The sequence below is a fragment of the Balaenoptera musculus genome, chromosome 3 (genome assembly GCF_009873245.2).
Source record: "Balaenoptera musculus isolate JJ_BM4_2016_0621 chromosome 3, mBalMus1.pri.v3, whole genome shotgun sequence".
NCBI lineage: Eukaryota > Metazoa > Chordata > Mammalia > Artiodactyla > Balaenopteridae > Balaenoptera > Balaenoptera musculus.
This window is the reverse complement of record NC_045787.1, coordinates 58,401,282-58,419,323: the sequence shown is the minus strand read 5'-3', so window position 1 is coordinate 58,419,323 and position 18,042 is coordinate 58,401,282. Positions and strand designations below refer to the sequence as shown.

The following is an 18,042-nucleotide window of genomic DNA, read 5'->3' as shown; positions in this document are numbered from 1 at the left end:
CCAGGATATACTTATGATGATTCTAAGGTCAATACTCACTTCGCCCGAAGGGCTTGCCTTGCAATCTGACTCGTTTGAAGTCACTAGTAAAACCTAGTCCAGCAGTTTCTTAAAGCCTGGTCCGCAGACCCCTGCATCAGAATCACTGTTGGTCTTTGTTAAAAATTCAGATTCCCTGGCCCTGCCTAAGACAGAAGGAATCAGCAGGTGGGGGGTTAGTGATTCTGCTGCAGGGCACCTGTGGAAGCAGATGATTCACATACATGAGGACCACACGCATAGGCTATGGGCATTATCGCACAGACAGCTGCATAGCATCTTAGCTGACTTCAGACCCGTTCGCCAGCTTCTAACCAAACCGGCTCTCAGAGCCGCCTGGTCTCCCGCAGGCGCAGAACGGAACTGATCACGGGGCTCCTGTACGCTGGGCGGGGCTCCCTAAGACTCCGCCCCCTCCGAACAAGCGGATGTATGGGGCGAGGCTCTCCCTAAGTAACTTAATTCCGGCTTCTCCCTCCTGCCCCGCCCCCGGATCTCAGACCAATCAGACGGCAGGTTGCTGAAGCTCGGGGCCAATGCTCGGGGCCGTCCTTATTTCCTCCGTGCAGTTTGAAACCGTCAGGTTGCTGCTGAGGAAGCCGCTGGACTCACTGTTGTCTCAGCGGCGACGCTGAGAGAAGACGCGGAGGAAGGAGTCCGTGTTTGCGGAGAGCCGAGGTGGTGGGTAGCGGCGCCGCGGGCGGGCCCCGCGCCCCTGGCGGAGGCACTGGAGTGGGGTTTAAAGTGTCTCGGCCTGGGTTGGCGCCCCCGGGGATCGAACAGGACAGGGCTGGGGGCATCTTCCCGAAACGAGGGCCCTTCAGCTGTTCTGCGGGGCGGCAAGGTCGAGAGGTTTTTTTCCCTCCGAGGCGTCCAGGAAGAGAGGGCAGGAGTGAGGGGTGCCTGAAGTATAGCGGTATTGTCGCTATAGGTTCGGGTCATTTAAAACGTTGGGGGGTAAAATGACCATGTCTAACCCTTTGTTTTTAAGTAAGAATTCGATTAACACAGGGGTAAGAGAAAGTGATTGAAGAGAACTTGTAGCCCTTTGCTTGCTCGCAGAGGCTTCTCGCTCTGCCTGTAGTCCCTGACGTGGGGAGGGGCTGGCGCACCCGCTCTCCTTGACTGCAGCTAAGACAGCTCGAGGGCTCAGGGACGTCACCCTGCTGCCAGCTCGCAAGTTAATTCACTCTTTCTCTGCCTCTTGGAGGTTAATTTGAATTCCCGGACCCTGCTTCCCCTATCAGACAGGCAATTACCAAGATGTAATTTGATTTCTCTGGCAATAGACAAGCGCTCGGAACTTTTTATCTCGTGGTTTCTGATATCTTGGGTTAGAGAATACTGAAAATTTAGTTATCTGATGTACATCTGCTTCCCATCAAAGCAAGTTTCATTTTTCTCCTTTGTCTCTGAACTAGAAACAGTAAGGAAAATGCTACTGTTGGTAGAGTTTTAAACTGTCATACCTTGTTGGTCTCAAAACAGGGCAGATGGAAGATTTATAGCATATTTTCCAAAAGTACAGTAGTTGTTTTGTGTCTGCAGTATCTATATTCAGAAATCCTTTTTGAGATCTGACCATACTTTTCAGCTTATTTGTTTTTTAAATAATCAGCACCCCCCAACCCCTGCCCCCCCTTATTACCAGTCTGCAAACACATCCTAAAGGAAGAAGTGAATTGAAATAGAAGGGACAAAGTTACCACAGTGGTGGATTTGAAATCCGTGAAGCAGCCATTCCTTGCTGCAGATGTATGTGCTTATTTTATCCTCCCTAATTGGCTTAACTAAAGTCAGTCATGCTGAGATTTCATTTACTTATCATGTCTCTACACAGTAATGCTCATTGAATAAAGTTGAAATTTCCTTTGCACAGTCTAGCCCCAACCTATGTTTCCATTCTAATATTGCACTTCTCCCTGTATCTGCCCTTTCTGTTTAAGTTTCTTCATCTCTTAGTTTTTAGCCCACTGTGATTGAGACTTGTTCTACTGTCCACTGAAATTGTTCAGGCTAAATGCCCCAGCAACCTCCTGATTGCCAAATTCAAGGGACTCTATCAGATTCTCATCTTCCTTTGGCATCTGTTTCTGACCACTCCCTCCGGGAAGCTTTTGTGATGCTGTTCTCGTTGTTCTACTGTTCTGACTTCCTTTTCCATCTTTGCTGGCTCTTCTTCACTTCCCCTTTAAATATTAGCGGTTCTGATTTTAACCCTCCTCTTGCTACAGTAGTGGCCCTTAACTTCACTAAGGTTATAGTACCCTCTGGACACATATTGGAAGCTGAGAATCCTCTTCCTAGAAAAATACGCATGTGCTAAAAGTATTGCATACAGTTTGGGTGTAAGGACCTCAGAATAAGAACTCTCTCTCACACTCCTTTTCATAAGTGATCTTATCCTCTCCCTTTTTTCAGCAGTTCCCATTATGCTGACGATTCCTCAAAATGAATCTCCAAACCTATACATCCAGTGCAGGGCTCCCACCTTGCTTAACTCCAGAAAGCACCATTCACATCATAGCCATTGTGAATGGCAGTCCTTGGAGTTGTGCATTGCGTAAGTAGTGTGGCCAGATACCGCATACCTGCAGCCTCACTTCCGTGCCTCAGAGGCACCTCACACCCAACAAGTCTGATAGTGAGTCCATTACCCTACCTCCCAACCTGCTTGTCTTCCTGTATTCCTTGCCTTGGGGAGTAGCACTACCATCCATCTAGTTGCAAGCCAGAAATCTGGAAGAGATCAACATTTCCTCCCATTAACCCCTTAACCAATTGTTGATCATGATCTCGAATTTCCACTGCCATAACGCAACTGTCTCACAGGCATAACTCCGTCCACTTCCCATTGCTGCCTCCTCCATTCACCTCCCCATTTGCCAGAGGGAACATTTATCTCTTGGACTACTGCAGTTGGCTCTCCGTTGCTCTTTCTTCAGTATCCCACCTCTCAAATCCATCCTGAAAGCTGGCAGAGTGATCTTTCTAAAAGACAAGCCTGATCATGTTATCACTTGTTTAAGACTTTAATAACTTCTCTTAGAAGAAAGATGAAACTTTTTAACATGACATAATTATGATCTTCCATGATCTGACTGCTCCTTACATTGCCTGTTTCATCCTTAGCCAAACTTTGCTTTGTACCCTTTGCTTTAGCCTCGCAAACTACTTGCAGTTCCTGGAGTATGTGTCCATGCCTCATTGTCTTTGCTTGTGCTGCGCTATTGCCTTGCATATCCTTTAATCTTTTATCTGTCTTTCAGGTCTCAACACCCTGATCGTTTATTCCCACTCCTTCACACTCTCACCATCCTACCCTGTGAAAAAGGCTACTCTGACCTCCCTACTTTGTGCCTCTGTTGTTTTAGGATCTAACAGCACTTTTATCATCAGTCATTTCTAATATATACATGTCTGGCCCTCCTTACAGATTGCAGAGTCCTTGAGGATAAGGACTTCTTCATCTTACCTTTCTCACCAGTGTCTTACATATAACTGGTGTTCGGCTCATTTGAATAGTCATTATATGCCTTTTAAGGAACTTATGTACTTCTTACTAACAGTACTTTTGTTATTATTTATTTTTTTTGGTTAAGACCTTAAACAATTTTTCTTTGCATGGTATTAGAATCTCTTGTTCCATATAGGCTTGCTTTTCTTAAAATAGTGTTCCCAAAAGGTCCGTTCGCCAAGCAGAGAATTTACGCAGTTTGTTCCTTCTCTTTTGGTTCAGTATCTTGTAGGAAAGGATGCAGCACCTAGGTCCTCACACACTGTTGAACAGTGATCACACGTTCTCATTCTCAGCAGCCCCTACCATGGCTTTCTCTGGGGAGCCTCCATTTTTTCTTTAACCTTTCATGTATTTGTCTCATCTCCCTGACTACATTATAAACTCACTCGTTGGGAAGTGAGTCTTTATTTTTTTCTTGCCCAGTGATTTTGTCTGTGGGTGTTCAATATGTTGAATGATTTTAACGTATCGAATGGTTATTGTTTACAGGGTAGGATGTTGTTACACACACATATATGTATATAGAAAACATTTTATTTTAGTTTAAATGTTGCAAAAAACAAACTAAAGTTAGCTTCTCCTGTTTTATAGTATTCGTACAGAATGTCATCAGATGAGGAGAAATGCTCACCTCCAGTTTTGCACAATGACTCCGACCGAGGCAGTTCTGTCTCTTCAGATCTTCAGGTAGGAAGACATGTCTAAATTTGTCATGACTTGTTTATTTCAAACAAGTGACAATATGAGGGAAAACTAGGAATACATTTTTCATTCATTCATGCCATTTACATTTATAATTATAATGTGTATCAAATTATAATAATACCAAACTTTGGGAATTATTTTACAAACCTTGGGAAATACCTTACATTGTTTTAATTAACCTTTCAGAAAATAATCATGAACGCTTCCAGCATTCTCTGTACAAAGGCTTCAAACAACACAATGAGAGGAGAAGCTGAAAATCTGAAGAAACATTTTTTCTTGAAATTTTCTCTTTGTAGCTCTCTCATATGAATGCTGCTTTCACTTTAATGCAAATTAATCCAATATCAAACCATCCAGAGTTCTGGGGCCCTAGATTCCCCAGTGTTCCACTCTTGGTTCCGGGCCCTGTTGCCACACCATTCAGCACCTGCTGGTGCCCAGGACCTGGACAGTGACAGGTACACTGACTACAGAAGGCGTGGCTTTTATATGAAATGTTTTCAGTTTCTTTTAATTCTAAGTGTTTTATCATCAAAAATATGGATTCAGATTTCTAGAGTAGATTTTAAATGAGAGAATACTGACACGGTATATCTTGGGTTTTATGGTTATATTACTTAAGAGGGGAAAAGCTGGATGGTATGTTTATGCCTAAGTAGAGTAAGTTTTTATTGGCACTGCATAAGATGACAGAGGCTTTAGGGAAATATTTTATGAAACAGATGTGTTCCTTTAATTGAAATGACAGGTTTAGGAATTGGGAAGCTATTGGAAAAGTATCTGTGAATATTTACTAGGGTAAAAGTGGTCTGGAATTGTGACTTAGATGTTTCATCCTTGCCTTCCCTTTGGATGTTACCTCTCCCATATAGTGCTATCTCTTTAGGCAACAGTGTTGTCCTGCACCCTTCATCTTTGCCATATCCAAACTTCCTTCAGGAGAGAACTGATTAACTTATTTATACCTGTGATATTGTGAGTTATAATAAATAAATAGTTGGTCTTCATCCCATTTCTGGCACAGAGCTCCTAAACCTATTGGAATTTCCTAACTAGTGAGAATGATGGTATCTTTTGTTATGTTGATGATGTGACTTTTGGACCTCACCTAAGGATGGGGACTGGTTGCCAGGAGAGACAACCATGTGATCAGAGGGTTGAAACTTTCAGTCACACCCCCCTGACCTCGGGGAGAGGGTCTTGGAAGTTGAATCAATCGCCAGTGGTCATTGATTTAGTCAATTATGCCTATTTAATGAAGCCTGCATCAAAACACAAAAGGACTGGGTTTGGGGAGCTTCCAGTTTGTGAACACGTGTGAGTGCTGGGTGACTGGCCTGCCAGGAGAGGGTACGGAAGCTCCATGCCCCTTCCCCATACCTTGCCCTGTATATTCCTTCCATCTGGCTATTTTTGGGTTATATCCTTTTACAATAAACTGGTAATCTAGTAAGTAAAATGTTTCTCCGAGTTCTGTGAGCCCTCTAGCAAATTACTCAAACCCAAGGAGTGGGTCTTTGGAACCTCCAGTCCATAGCTGGTTGGTCAGAAGCACAGGTGATAACCTGGACTTGCGACTGGCATCTGAAGTTGTGGGGTGGGGGAGGGCAGTCTTGTGGGACTGATCCCTTCACCTTTGGAATCTGATGCTATCTCTGGTGGAAAGTGTCAGAATTGAGTTGAATTATAGGACACCCAAGTGGTGTCTGAGAATTGCTTGGTGGTGGTGGGGAAAAAACTCACACATTGTAATTGTTGGGTCCAGAACCCTTTAATAATAAAATGTAAACACCTTATAAGATCTCAAGTTGTCATTTTGTCAAGAAACAAAGCTTTACATCAAAAGAAATGTCTAGAGTAGAATTTTAAGAGAGGGAGGGGGAAGAATCTTCTAGACATGCCAGAAATCATTTTGTGTTATTGGTTACCTACTTAGAATGTCACCCCACCTGAGATTGAAAAGCTGCCCATGTTCCATTACTGGAAACATTTCAAAATGAAATACCAAAAATGATGTTAAAAATAAAATAGCATAAAATAATTATATAATTTAACATATATAGTAAACATGTAACACCAAACACTTAATACAAAAGCCCCTCATAAATCAGTATTCCTCTTAAGGGCGTTTTTATTACTGTCTCAGATATGTGAATGCTTCATAAAACTGTGGATGATAAATGTGGAGGGAGGGGCAGCATGCATAGTGCTTATTCACTTACAGTTTCCTCTAAGCACAACTCAAAAATATCAGCCAGTTGTCCTGACCGCACCTGGTATGCATGGGTTCAGCTGTATTTTAGGCTCACATCAGTCCAGCTCTTGGGGGGCCGTGGGCAGAGTTACAAGTTTGGGTTATTACTTTAGGATTCTTGTTTACCTTAAGGCAGGTTATCTTTGACAGTTAAGAAAGACAATATTATTTATTTTGATCCTTAACTAAAAAATAACCCATTTGGCCTGTATCTACATATATGAAACTAAAATAGTTGTTCAAATAACTGATTTTTTAAAATTTTTCTTTAAAGTTAAAATGTATATGTACATCGAATCCTATTAACGTATACCTATTTACACCCCCTTTAACTCATAGTGATTGTTGTGGGAACTTGGAAACATATGTTTGGATCTTTCTCCCTTTTCAGAGGTCAGACTAGGGAAGCCACAAGTTAAAGTCTCTGACTTTCACTTCCCCTTCATTCCTAGAGGCACAGTTTATTCCTGTGGTAATAACCTAACCGAGCAGAGCTGATTTGGCTACATCTAGTTGTAACTGCCTCCAGAGGAAGGAGATGCTAAGAAGTTAATTGACATCAAAATACAAATATAAGATAGCCATTGTATGAATCTTCTCCTGCTCTCATAACAAAATACCATAGACAGGGTTGTTTAAACAAAAATTTATTTTCTCGCAGTTCTGGATCCTAGGAGTACCAGATGAAGATCTGACAGGGTCAGTTTCTGAAGAGGGCTCTCTTCCTGGCTTGCAGACGGCCACCTTCTCATGGCCTTTCCCTTGGTACATGTGTGTAGGGGAGAGAGAGAGAGAGCTCTTTGTTTTCTCTTCTTATAAGGACATTAATCCTTTCAGATCAGTACTCCACCCTTACGACTTCATTCAACCTTAATTATGTAATTACTTCCTTAAAGGCCCCCTATCTAAATACAGGCACACCAGGGGATTAGGACTTCAACGTGTGAATTTTGCGGGAACAAAAATTCATTCCATAATAGCCACACTTTTATATGTTCTTTGCCAAAATCAAAAGTTTACTTTGGCTGTTTGCAGATTATACTGGGATATTGTTTTGGCTGCTTTAACAGGAATCAAGAGTGATTTAAGTGAGTGGCTTAAAGTTTGATTCTCTCTCTTGTAAAAATCTGAGCTGGTACATAGTCTTGTGGTCATCTTAGGACCCAGTCTTTTCTCTCCTGCTGCTCAACCCTGCCCTAGGGTTGACTGTGTTTGCATTGCCAGTGAGTGCACTGACTCACTACAACCTCTAGCCCATGGGAAAAGCTGAATAGGAAGCAAGCAGCTTCTTTCTTAAGGACTTGATCTGAAGTTGCACCCATCATTTCCATTCAAATCCCATAGACCAGGTCTCTTGGCCACACCTGCTTGCGAAGGAGGCTGAGAAATGTCTGTGGGTGCCCATTTGCCTAGGTCAAACCCTGCAGTTTTATTAACTTAAAGGAATAAAGGGGAAATGGATGCTGCTGAGCTGTTAGCCTCTCTACCATAGTAAGTTATCGTACTTAAAGTTTTATGTATTTTGATAGTTAGCTCATTAGGACTGACTCATACATTCAGGGTTGTAGGAACCAGTGAAATATCTTGTGTATGGCCTCAAGTTATCAGACTATTTGGGAATTTCCTTTTATTCTAGTAACTGGAAAACTGATATGGTTCAGGAAATATAAACCTAAGGCTTTTCACATCTATTTAAAGAATTAGTTATTTTTGTTTACATAAAAATTAAATGTTGTACCTCTGATACTCTAAATGATTTTTTTTTCTGATAAGAGCCTTCAACCTCAGTGATAACCATTATGTGAAATACTGACTCTTACTTTCTATCAGGAAATGTAAGTTTAAAACTCAGACATGTGCTTATTGTCATGAAGAGGACATCACTAACAAAGGAGCTGACTATAGCAATATGAAGGAGATTCTGATGATTGAGTTTTCTAACAGTGCTCCCTTTGCAATATCTCTGTTTCTCTTCTGTTGCTAGCCTTAAATATGTAAAAATCGGTATTTGCTATGACTAAAATTTACTGCATATAAGTAATCTATGTTAAATGTTAAATCAAGGTTGAAACTGAAACCAAGTCACTCCTTTACATTTAATTCCCCTAAAGACTAGCAGTTTTCAAACATCTACCAAGCATAAACATCTATCAAGCATAAACTCTTTCTTCAAACAATTTTACTTCAAATTCCAGTATAAAAAGATTAAAGCCAAACTACAGTTGTATAGATTTATTTCATAAATTCAAATTTGTGACATTTACTTCTCATAAAAGCAGTACGGAAAAACAATGGAGCTGCCTTGATAAACGTACATTTGAAACTGGGGGATACTCGAAGGCTGGTGCAGTATTATAAACCTAAGTATCCAGTTTACTTCTGTATTTTGTTTGGGTTACAAATTAACAAGAAAATTCTGATTCTCAATATAAGTTGTTGAAAATAGTAGATTTTTAATAACATATCTCATTTTCAGTTAAACTGATTTGAAGTGTAAAAAAGAATTGCTAGGAAATTTTTGATTCAGTGTTGAATCACCAACAAAAATCTATCACCTCTTCAAACTTTTTTATCACACAAGCAGCACCCAAAGACTCAAACTTGGAATAAGTGCTAATGATAAGCATGTGACAAGGTGTGAAGTCACTGGCTACTACACAGCTCATCACTCTCGTGTCATAAGGAGGGACTGGCCCCATCAGATGTGCTTGAGTTTTAGTGGCTGGTAGTTGGTGTGGACCACTTATGTCATAGTTGTGTGCTCACCTGTACAGCTTACTTGAGCAGATGTGTACAGGTGTGAAGTTAAAATAACAACAAAAAATAAACTTGTACAGAGCTACAACCTTTCCAATCTATGACACATTCACAAGAATTTGACATCAATGGCAGAAGGAGCTTTATTCCAATCAACAAACAAATTTAATAATATACAGCTTCTGGCCTGTTAAAATTTAGTATATATGGCACCTTTGATAGTGTATGCTCTTTTATTAGTTTTTTAAAGAGTTAAATAGCTTAAAAATGAAATATGAAGAAAATATTGTGGATTCCCTGAAGTACCTTCTTGGAAACTAGTTTGAAACATATTGATATTGACTACTTACATAGTCTACAAGGTAGTTCTGACTTTAGAACTCTGACTGCAATTACATCTATTCTTTTGGAAAACACAAGACACTATGATACATTCATGGCCAGAAACTTGAGTGTGTTTAGACAGTTAAATATTCTTACTCATAGAAAACATAGGGAAAAAGTAAGGGTTGCTAATTTTCAAACACCTATACCGTATCATAACGGTCTTATTAAAGGTAAGGTTCTTTCTTTGCTTTAGACAGAATCTCTGTTAACTCAGTTCAGCAGATATTTACTGTGACACTTCAAGGAGGTAATTTTTAGCATCATTTTTCTTCATCCTGAAGGTGAATCAAATAATAAGACAGTTATGACTAATGAAATGATGATAGTGGAATTTTCTATATCTGAACTAAACTTTTTATGGAGAAAAATTAATATTAAATAATTCTTTAGAATAATGACATTTCATATTCTTGAAAATCTTCCCCCCATTTTTACTGCAAAGACGTTCTCTGGGTCCATGGCGTAATATCCTTAGAAATTACTCCTGAATAGGAATATTTGTTGCCTCAGTGACCAACCCCTTTTGAATGGAGACTAAGTTCCAGTATATTTTTTACTTCACTGATAGAATTTTTTGGTTTGGCTAAACAAATATCTAACTATCTATATTAGGAAATTCCACTTTTTTTTTTTTTTTAACTTGAGGAATATTCCTGTAAGGTCTACACTTTGTGGCGTGCTTTTTTTTATCCTCCTTTGGCATGTGCCATGATGTGCCAGCAGGTAGAATGCAGGTTGGCATTGTGTTCTCTTTTTATCATCAGTATTCTTTCTCTTCCAGTATCTCTCTCATACTCTTTCCATGCTTACATATGAAAAGAGACTCAGGGTTGTTGTAGAATTGGGTGGGAGCAGGGATTGATCAGAGCCAAAACTACTTTTCATCCCTAGACCTTCCTGTTGTGGAGTCTTTGGGAGCAGCATCTTAGAACTAAATTTCAGAAAAGCAGAGAAATTGCTGTATCTTTTCCCACCTGCGAGCAGCTGCCAATTGAAAGAGGGCTCTTCTGTGTTGTAGATGTTGATCAGCTTCAGGAAACTGCTCTAGGTAATGTGTCACCGTTTTAAATCGACATGCTGAAGGAATATGAGTACTAAGGCATTAGCACTAGAAGAAATTTGGGTAGGTATATTTGTTGGATTTTTTGCTTGTTTTTAAGAAATTTTACTTACTACAAGAGTGAGTAAATGACGAATGAAAAACATAAATCAAAAGTACACATTCCTTACTATCGTTTAGACACACTATTTTGGGAACTGAAGTAGAGAACATCTTTGTGCCTTTACCATTCTTTTGCCTGAGTGTCCCTTGTGACAGGGATATAATACATTATTTATTGTTGGCTTCTCATAGGAAGAGTATGAAGAGCTGCTTCGTTATGCTATAGTGACTCCAAATATTGAATCAAGTGCTTCACAGCCGTCTCATTCTAAGGGAGAAGTGGTGCCAGATATTAGAATTCCTACTATAATTGATGATATTCTTCAAAATCCAGGTTATGTATATTTTTTGAGATGTCTCTTCATTTAAGATGTTACTGAGTTGTTTAATGCTATTGACTTTGGACTGTGAAAATACTTCTCTAATGATTCTTCTCAGTCAACAGTGTATATCACTATAATTTGGGGGAAATTTTACATTTTAATACGTTTTTCTTGGCTCTTATATAACAGTTGGATTTTTATTTGAACTTCGTTTAGCTATTTTATGAAAAGTCATAAAATTAGAGCAACACTGTAGCAATTACATGTCTCTTAGTGGAGTATGTTGCATCTCTGTACGTGTTACAATGGTTTTATGCCAGGAGACACTAGAAACGAAATGCCCAAGCCCCCGAATTAGAGATGGTCTATAGGTAGCCCTCAGAACCCCTTCAGTTCATGAACCATGTGCTGGGACTTTGTCAGCAGTATTTATACGGGCCCGGAGGACTGTTTGGATTGTTACCGCAAAGGCGAACCCATCTTTGAACTGTGTCGCTGACAGAATTGAGAACTAACACAAACCAGGATGTGTGTTGATAGATGAGTGAGTGAAAGGTAGAGAAAGGAGAATAAAGCTCCTTTTACCTATCTGTTCCTTATTCGATACAAGATTCCAAACAGCTCACTCAAAACAAGTGTTCTTTCAAGGGGCGCAGATAGCCCTCCTAAAACAGCCCTGATAATGGGCAGTTATCAACAATAAGCATAACTCCAAGGATCCCTTGTTGAAGCACATGACACAGCCTAGTCAGAGCCAGCAGGCTCTTGGGTTCCTGGTAAGTCACAGCCCTAGTGTCTGTTGTTCCTCTCCCTCTGTAGACATGGAGTTTTCATTGCTTCTCAGCCTACTGCACTGGATCAACAAATAGGACCAGAACCTCAAAACATACATATTTCTTCTAACACTGAAACGTACTAACACTGAACACTTTCTGCCCAAATTCTGTTGATCTTCAAGAGATATGACCCTTGGATTTATTCATTGTCCATCAGTGATCTCGACCATGTTTTGATTATATGCACTTCCTACTGAGCAAACCCAAAGTGCTGAATACTCTCTTAAAGCAATCACTTGGGACCTAAGAACCCTGGTCTTTTCTAGCATGTAAGATAGTATTCATTTGTTTATGGTCTGCCCTTTTCAAAAAGGATTTGAGATCTAAGCATACAACATGCAGTGAGTTTAGATATCCTGATTCACACACAGATTTGGTTCGAATGGACTACGTAAATTTATCCCATTCTCTTTACTCTTGGTATTGCCGTTGCTTGGTATAAATAGGGTGTGTTGAAGTTGGCAAAGTCTCTGTAAGCCTCTGACACAGCCGTCCTTGTGAGGTATTTTTTCCCAGTTTCCTTTTCGCCATGTATTGACTAAAGGTTTCTGAGGTGGAAGTAAAGAAGTCCCTATTTGGGGGCAACCGGTGTCACTTTAGTTTGAATGCAGCTAGTGAAAAGCAGTGGGCCCTGGAAATATCCAGTGTTGTAGGATAAGACAGCTTTTCTAAGTCCTAACGTCATTCATCCACTTACTCTTTTAGTGTGAATTGAATGCCATTAGTAGACTGAATTCTTTTTCATATTTTTTGGGTGAATTGAGCTTATTAATGATACAATAAGACTTTTCTAGTCAAATTTTTTTCTTTCTTCCTATTCTTTGTCTTAATGTTCCTGTATCCCCAGCATACTGTATTTTCCTTGTTCTAAAATCTGACTCGTGTACAGCTACCTTCTTAAATTAGGTATGTGTGATTAGGCATTCTACATAAGACTGGTTAGGTTTAATTAAAAGAAAAATCTCTTTCTTTTCAGCAGGAAATAGCCCTGCAGTAAGAGAAACGAGGATGGAAGTTGGAAAAAGATGTGATTTAAATATTTCAAGTCATTCAAAGACAGACGGTATGACTTTTGCTTAGCTTCTTTTTATTAATATACAACATTTTGTGCTTGGTGAATATTATCCATGTAGTAAGGGGAATAATTGCAGCATATTACTTATTGGCAGGATTTTTAAATGCTATTATTGCTAATTTATTAAGTAATACTATTTAAAATAATTTGGGGGGCTTCCCTGGTGGTGCAGTGGTTGAGAATCTGCCTGCCAATTCAGGGGACACGGGTTCGAGCCCTGGTCCAGGAAGATCCCACATGCCGCGGAGCAAACTAAGCCCGTGCGCCACAACTACTGAGCCCACGCTCTAGAGCCCGCGAGCCACAACTGCTGAGGCTGCATGCTGCAACTACTGAAGCCCACGTGCCTAGAGCCTGTGCTCTGCAACAAAGAAGCCACTGCAGTGAGAAGCCCGTGCACCGTAACGAAGAGTAGCCCCCACTCGCTGCAACTAGAGAAAGCCCGTGTGCAGCAGCGAAGACCCAATGCAGCCAAAAATAAATAAATTAAATAAATACATTTATAAAAATAAATAAATAAAATAAAATAATTTGGGGGACTTCCCTGGCAGTCCAGTGGTTAAGACTTCACCTTCCAGTGCAGGGGGTGCAGGTTCAATCCCAGGTTGGGGAGCTAAGATCCCACATGCCTCTCAGCCAAAAAAACAAAACATAAAACAGAAGCGATATTGTAACAAGTTCAATAAAGACTTTAAAAATGGTCCACATCAAAAAAATCTTTAAAAAAAATAAATTATTTTGCAAGATGTCCAGATACTACAATTAAGACAGGTTAATGCATTATAATGTGTGACATTTTTTTCTTAAAACTGCTAGATTAGAGGGCAGATTTTTTTTTTATATTTATTTATTTATATTGGCTGTGCTGGGTCTTAGTTGCAGCACGTGGGATCTTCGTTGCAGCATGTGGGATCTTTTAGTTGTGGCATGCGTGAGGGATCTAGTTCCCCAACCAGGGATCGAACCCGGGCCCCCTGTGTTGGGAGTGTGGAGTCTTACCCACTGGACCACCGGGGAAGTCCCAAAGGGCAGATATTTTTAAAGATTTAATGGGATATCATTTTGGCCAATTTAATTTTTTTCATAAACCAGAACATTATTTCCCAACTTTCAGGCATCCATGTACAAACTTAATGATGTTTGTCCCATCTTTATACCATCTGGCCTATCATTTAGTGTTTTTCTTTAGATATATTCATTTTTAGCTTAAATCCATTTTAAAAGGAAAATTTATATCTGTCATTATTGATTATCGCATAAAAATAATATATACTTGTTACAATTAGAAAGCAATGGTTAAAATAAATGCAACTAAAACAAAGTTGTTAAATTTTGATTGAATACTAGTAGTGATGATATGTTCAGCCTGAAGTCTGTTTTTTCTTTGTTGAAGGGTGAGATTAGCAAGTGTTAAAGAGGTTGTAAAAGCATACTAACACCAGACTGAAACTTTTTCTTTCACATAGAATAATAAAAATAGACTTTTCTTATTATGTGATTCAGTGTTATTTAATGTAAGGACCATTTAAGCCACCATATAAGAAATGCCTCTATCCTTTAGTTTTCTCACTTATAAATGGAAGACTTGGAGCCTCCCAAATTATTAAGTTGATGCTATTTTTTAAAAGGTGAGTATATATTTAAATACAACAAAAAAAAGCAGAGCCATGCTTTTTCCCTGAGTGCAGATCTAATTGTAGTAAAAGAGAATATTCACGTACTTTGTCATTCTGCCTTTTTCTTTGGGTTCCTTAACCATCTTCAGAACGTGTAGGTAGTGTTTCATTGTATGACTAGCCTGAACCATTTTTTGATACATTTTTTTACACAAAATATATGTATTAGGGAACGATTTTCCCTTTTGCAAAGTATTCTGGAAAGATTTACTTTTAAATAACAAGTTCTATAGTAGATTATTCTTTGTTTGATACATTCAGTAAGGAAAAGAGGAAAGCCCTTCAGTCTTGGTTATTAGGACCCTTATAGTAAAAGTGTGAGATACATGAGAAATTATGATGAATAGTCTGTAATTCCAATATTCATGTGTGATAAAATAGTAACTTTTCTATTTTTTGTGCTTTTTAAAGATAGATACCAATTCTCTTTCTGGCTCTGGCTCTCACACCAACCCCCCATGTACATGGGAAGGAGGTGGGAGTGATGTACTTATGTACATACATATATATAGATACATATATTTCTCACCTATATGTTGGAGGCTCACAGGGTGCCTTACAACTGAGTGTCTGATAAACTAAACTAGTCTCTTATAGTGTTGAATTTTAGTAGTGTTAAAACCCACCCCAGGGGCTTCCCTGGTGGTGCAGTGGTTGAGAGTCCACCTGCCAATGCAGGGGACATGGGTTCGAGCCCTGGTCTGGGAGGATCCCACATGCCACGGAGCAGCTGGGCCCGTGAGCCACAACTACTGAGCCTGCGCGTCTGGAGCCTGTGCTCCGCAGCAAGAGAGGCCACGATAGTGAGAGGCCTGCGCACCGCGATGAAGAGTGGCCCCCGCTCGCCGCAACTGGAGAAGGCCCTCGCGCGGAAACGGGGACCCAACACAGCCAAAAATAAATAAATAAATTAATTAATTAATTTTTAAAAAAACCCCACCCCATTGTTTTACATAAAGTCATAATGACTTATATACAGCCACTCTGACCTTGGTCAATTACTTAACCCTTTCTAAACCTCAGTTTCCTCATCAGTAAAATGGAGATAATAATACCTTTTTCTTAGAGTAGTGTGTATTATGAGCTAATCCTTATGACGTTTTTATTACAGGAACATAAAAAGCACTTAGTAAATGTTGCTATGATGATGTGAATGATAATAGTTTCAGCTCAGGCTATACCTAGGTATATGAAACATCCTTATTTGGGATAGAGGTCATTTGTGGGTGGGGGAGGGAAGTGTAGGAGACTTCTTGTGCTGGTCAGTCCTAAATCAGTGACAATACTGAAATTTAAAATAGCCAGATTCAGTACACTGAAAGTCCATTCTCTGCATTTTCCTCAGCCTCCATAGATAACTGACATCTTGTAGGCTTCCAGTATAACTCCTTACCAATTTGGGTTATTTTCAATTTAGCTAACCACTCCAACTTTTCTTTTCTTCTAGGGTCATCACCAGTGTCGTCCCCAAGGAAGTCACCTCACCTGGTTATGGACTTTTTCAGTTCGAATCTTTTAGTTGACTCTCCCTCACCAAGGTCTAATTCTAGTCCTGTAGATGCCCATGAAGTAGTTGGGACCGATTTTCTTATTTCTGATGAAAACCTTCAAAAGATGGAAAATGTGCTTGATCATTGGAGTTCAGGTCTTAAGGTATTACAGTGTTCACTTACATTGTTTAATATGTAGTATAGCAGTTTTGCTCTTGATTCCACTGTTTATTCTTCTTTTCTTTGAATTAAAAAGTTAAAAAAAAAACAAACAACTTTAGTTGCCTTAGATCAGTCCAGTGTCTTAAATCTGTGCGTCTCAATCGTTAACGTCCATATGAATCACCTGGAGATTCTGTTAAACTGCAGTTTCTTATTCAGTCGGTCTTGGCCATGGTCCAAGATGGTGCATTTCTTTTTTTTTTTTGAAACGCACATAGTTAGACCTGTACCACTTTTTTTTTAAATTTTTTATTTAGTTTTATTTATTTATTTTTGGCTGCATTGGATCTTCGTTGCTGCACATGGGCTTTCTTTAGTTGCGGCGAGCGGGGGCTACTCTTCATTGCTGTGTGCGTGCTTCTCATTGTGGTGGCTTCTCTTGTTGTGGAGCACAGGCTCTAGGCTCCCGGGCTTCAGTAGTTGTGGCACGTGGGCTCAGTAGTTGTGGCTTGCAGGCTCTAGAGTGCGGGCTCAGTAGTTGTGGAGCACAGGCCTAGTTGCTCCGTGGCATGTGGGATCTTCCTGGACCAGGGCTCGAACCTATGTCCCCTGCATTGGAGGCAGATTCTTAACCACTGCACCACCAGGGAAGTCCCTAAGATGGTGCATTTCTAACAAGCTCCCAGGTGATGGTTCAGAAGCCATACTTTGAATAGCAAGGTTTTAAATAGTTGCTGGAACAGCTCTGCATGTGCTACTGAACTTCTCAAGATGTTTTGAAAGGCTCAGCCTGTGTGACTGAGAGAGACACCTATTGAGCCTTTCCCACCTCGTACCTATGACTAGTGGAAATGTTTCCTTTTATATGAAGCATAAGACCCAATTTTAGCAACATGTATTCATTTTATAGCCAATCTTATAGCAACCACAGTGTATAACTGATAAATCAGTAAAAATTGATTTTTATTTTGGTGGTGTTAGTGGTCTCTAAATAAAACAAAGTAATCCATAAATGGCAGTTTTTCTGCTATTTAAAATATAATGGAGAAAATGACAGTTTTTCTGAAACATAGTTTGAGAAAACTAAGCTGAGTATTCACATATATGGAGAAATTATGGTCATGAGAGTTTTGTGGCATCTATATTTTCTCCATTATTTGGAACCTTAAATTCTAGAAGTAATCTTTTAGTATAATTTCTATCATTTTTCCCCAGGGAACAGGTTTCATACTTCTAATCGTGGCGTTAAGTCCATTGGAGTAATGTACCACCAACCATTTAAAAATTGTCCTCTGTTCAGTTAACCATACTGTTACCCAGTTTTTTGATACTGTTATCCAATTTTTGATAACATGATTATTTGGTCTTTTTATTTATGCCAGTCAGTAGGGTGAAAAGGGATCAGTCTTAGCAATTTGTTGTAAGGTGGCTGTTGTGATGAATGATTTGGAGGAAGAAAGCATCAACTCCAATGGTTTCCACTGTTCATCTTTATATAAATAATATCCCAGTCCTGTGGCTCAGCCTAGGCCATAGTCCTGCATTTCCTTTTTCTCTGATCCACCTTAATATGGATATTTAAGTCCTTGAGTAAACAAAGGAACTGTTTATTAATGAATGAGACCTAAAAAAATTTTTAATGACACTAAGGTT

The 18,042-nt window shown here is 39.6% G+C and overlaps 1 protein-coding gene across 8 annotated transcripts in view; it reads left to right on the top strand.

Annotated features, from left to right (window-relative positions):
* Nucleotides 1–607: 607 nt before the first annotated feature.
* POC5 (POC5 centriolar protein) overlaps nucleotides 608–18,042 on the top strand; it is a 36,399-nt gene continuing 18,964 nt past the window's right edge. For 3 of the 8 annotated variants that reach the window (XM_036849162.1, XM_036849161.1, XM_036849155.1), the window contains exons 1-5: nucleotides 608–720; nucleotides 4,151–4,246; nucleotides 11,020–11,161; nucleotides 12,963–13,049; nucleotides 16,185–16,390. In XM_036849162.1, the coding sequence (XP_036705057.1) occupies nucleotides 4,163–4,246; nucleotides 11,020–11,161; nucleotides 12,963–13,049; nucleotides 16,185–16,390 (519 nt within the window). In that variant the 5' untranslated portion in view covers nucleotides 608–720; nucleotides 4,151–4,162. Of the gene's footprint in view, nucleotides 721–4,150; nucleotides 4,247–10,683; nucleotides 10,789–11,019; nucleotides 11,162–12,962; nucleotides 13,050–16,184; nucleotides 16,391–18,042 lie in introns of those variants that run through there. The other 5 variants (XM_036849158.1, XM_036849157.1, XM_036849156.1 and 2 more) reach the window with 5 other exon arrangements.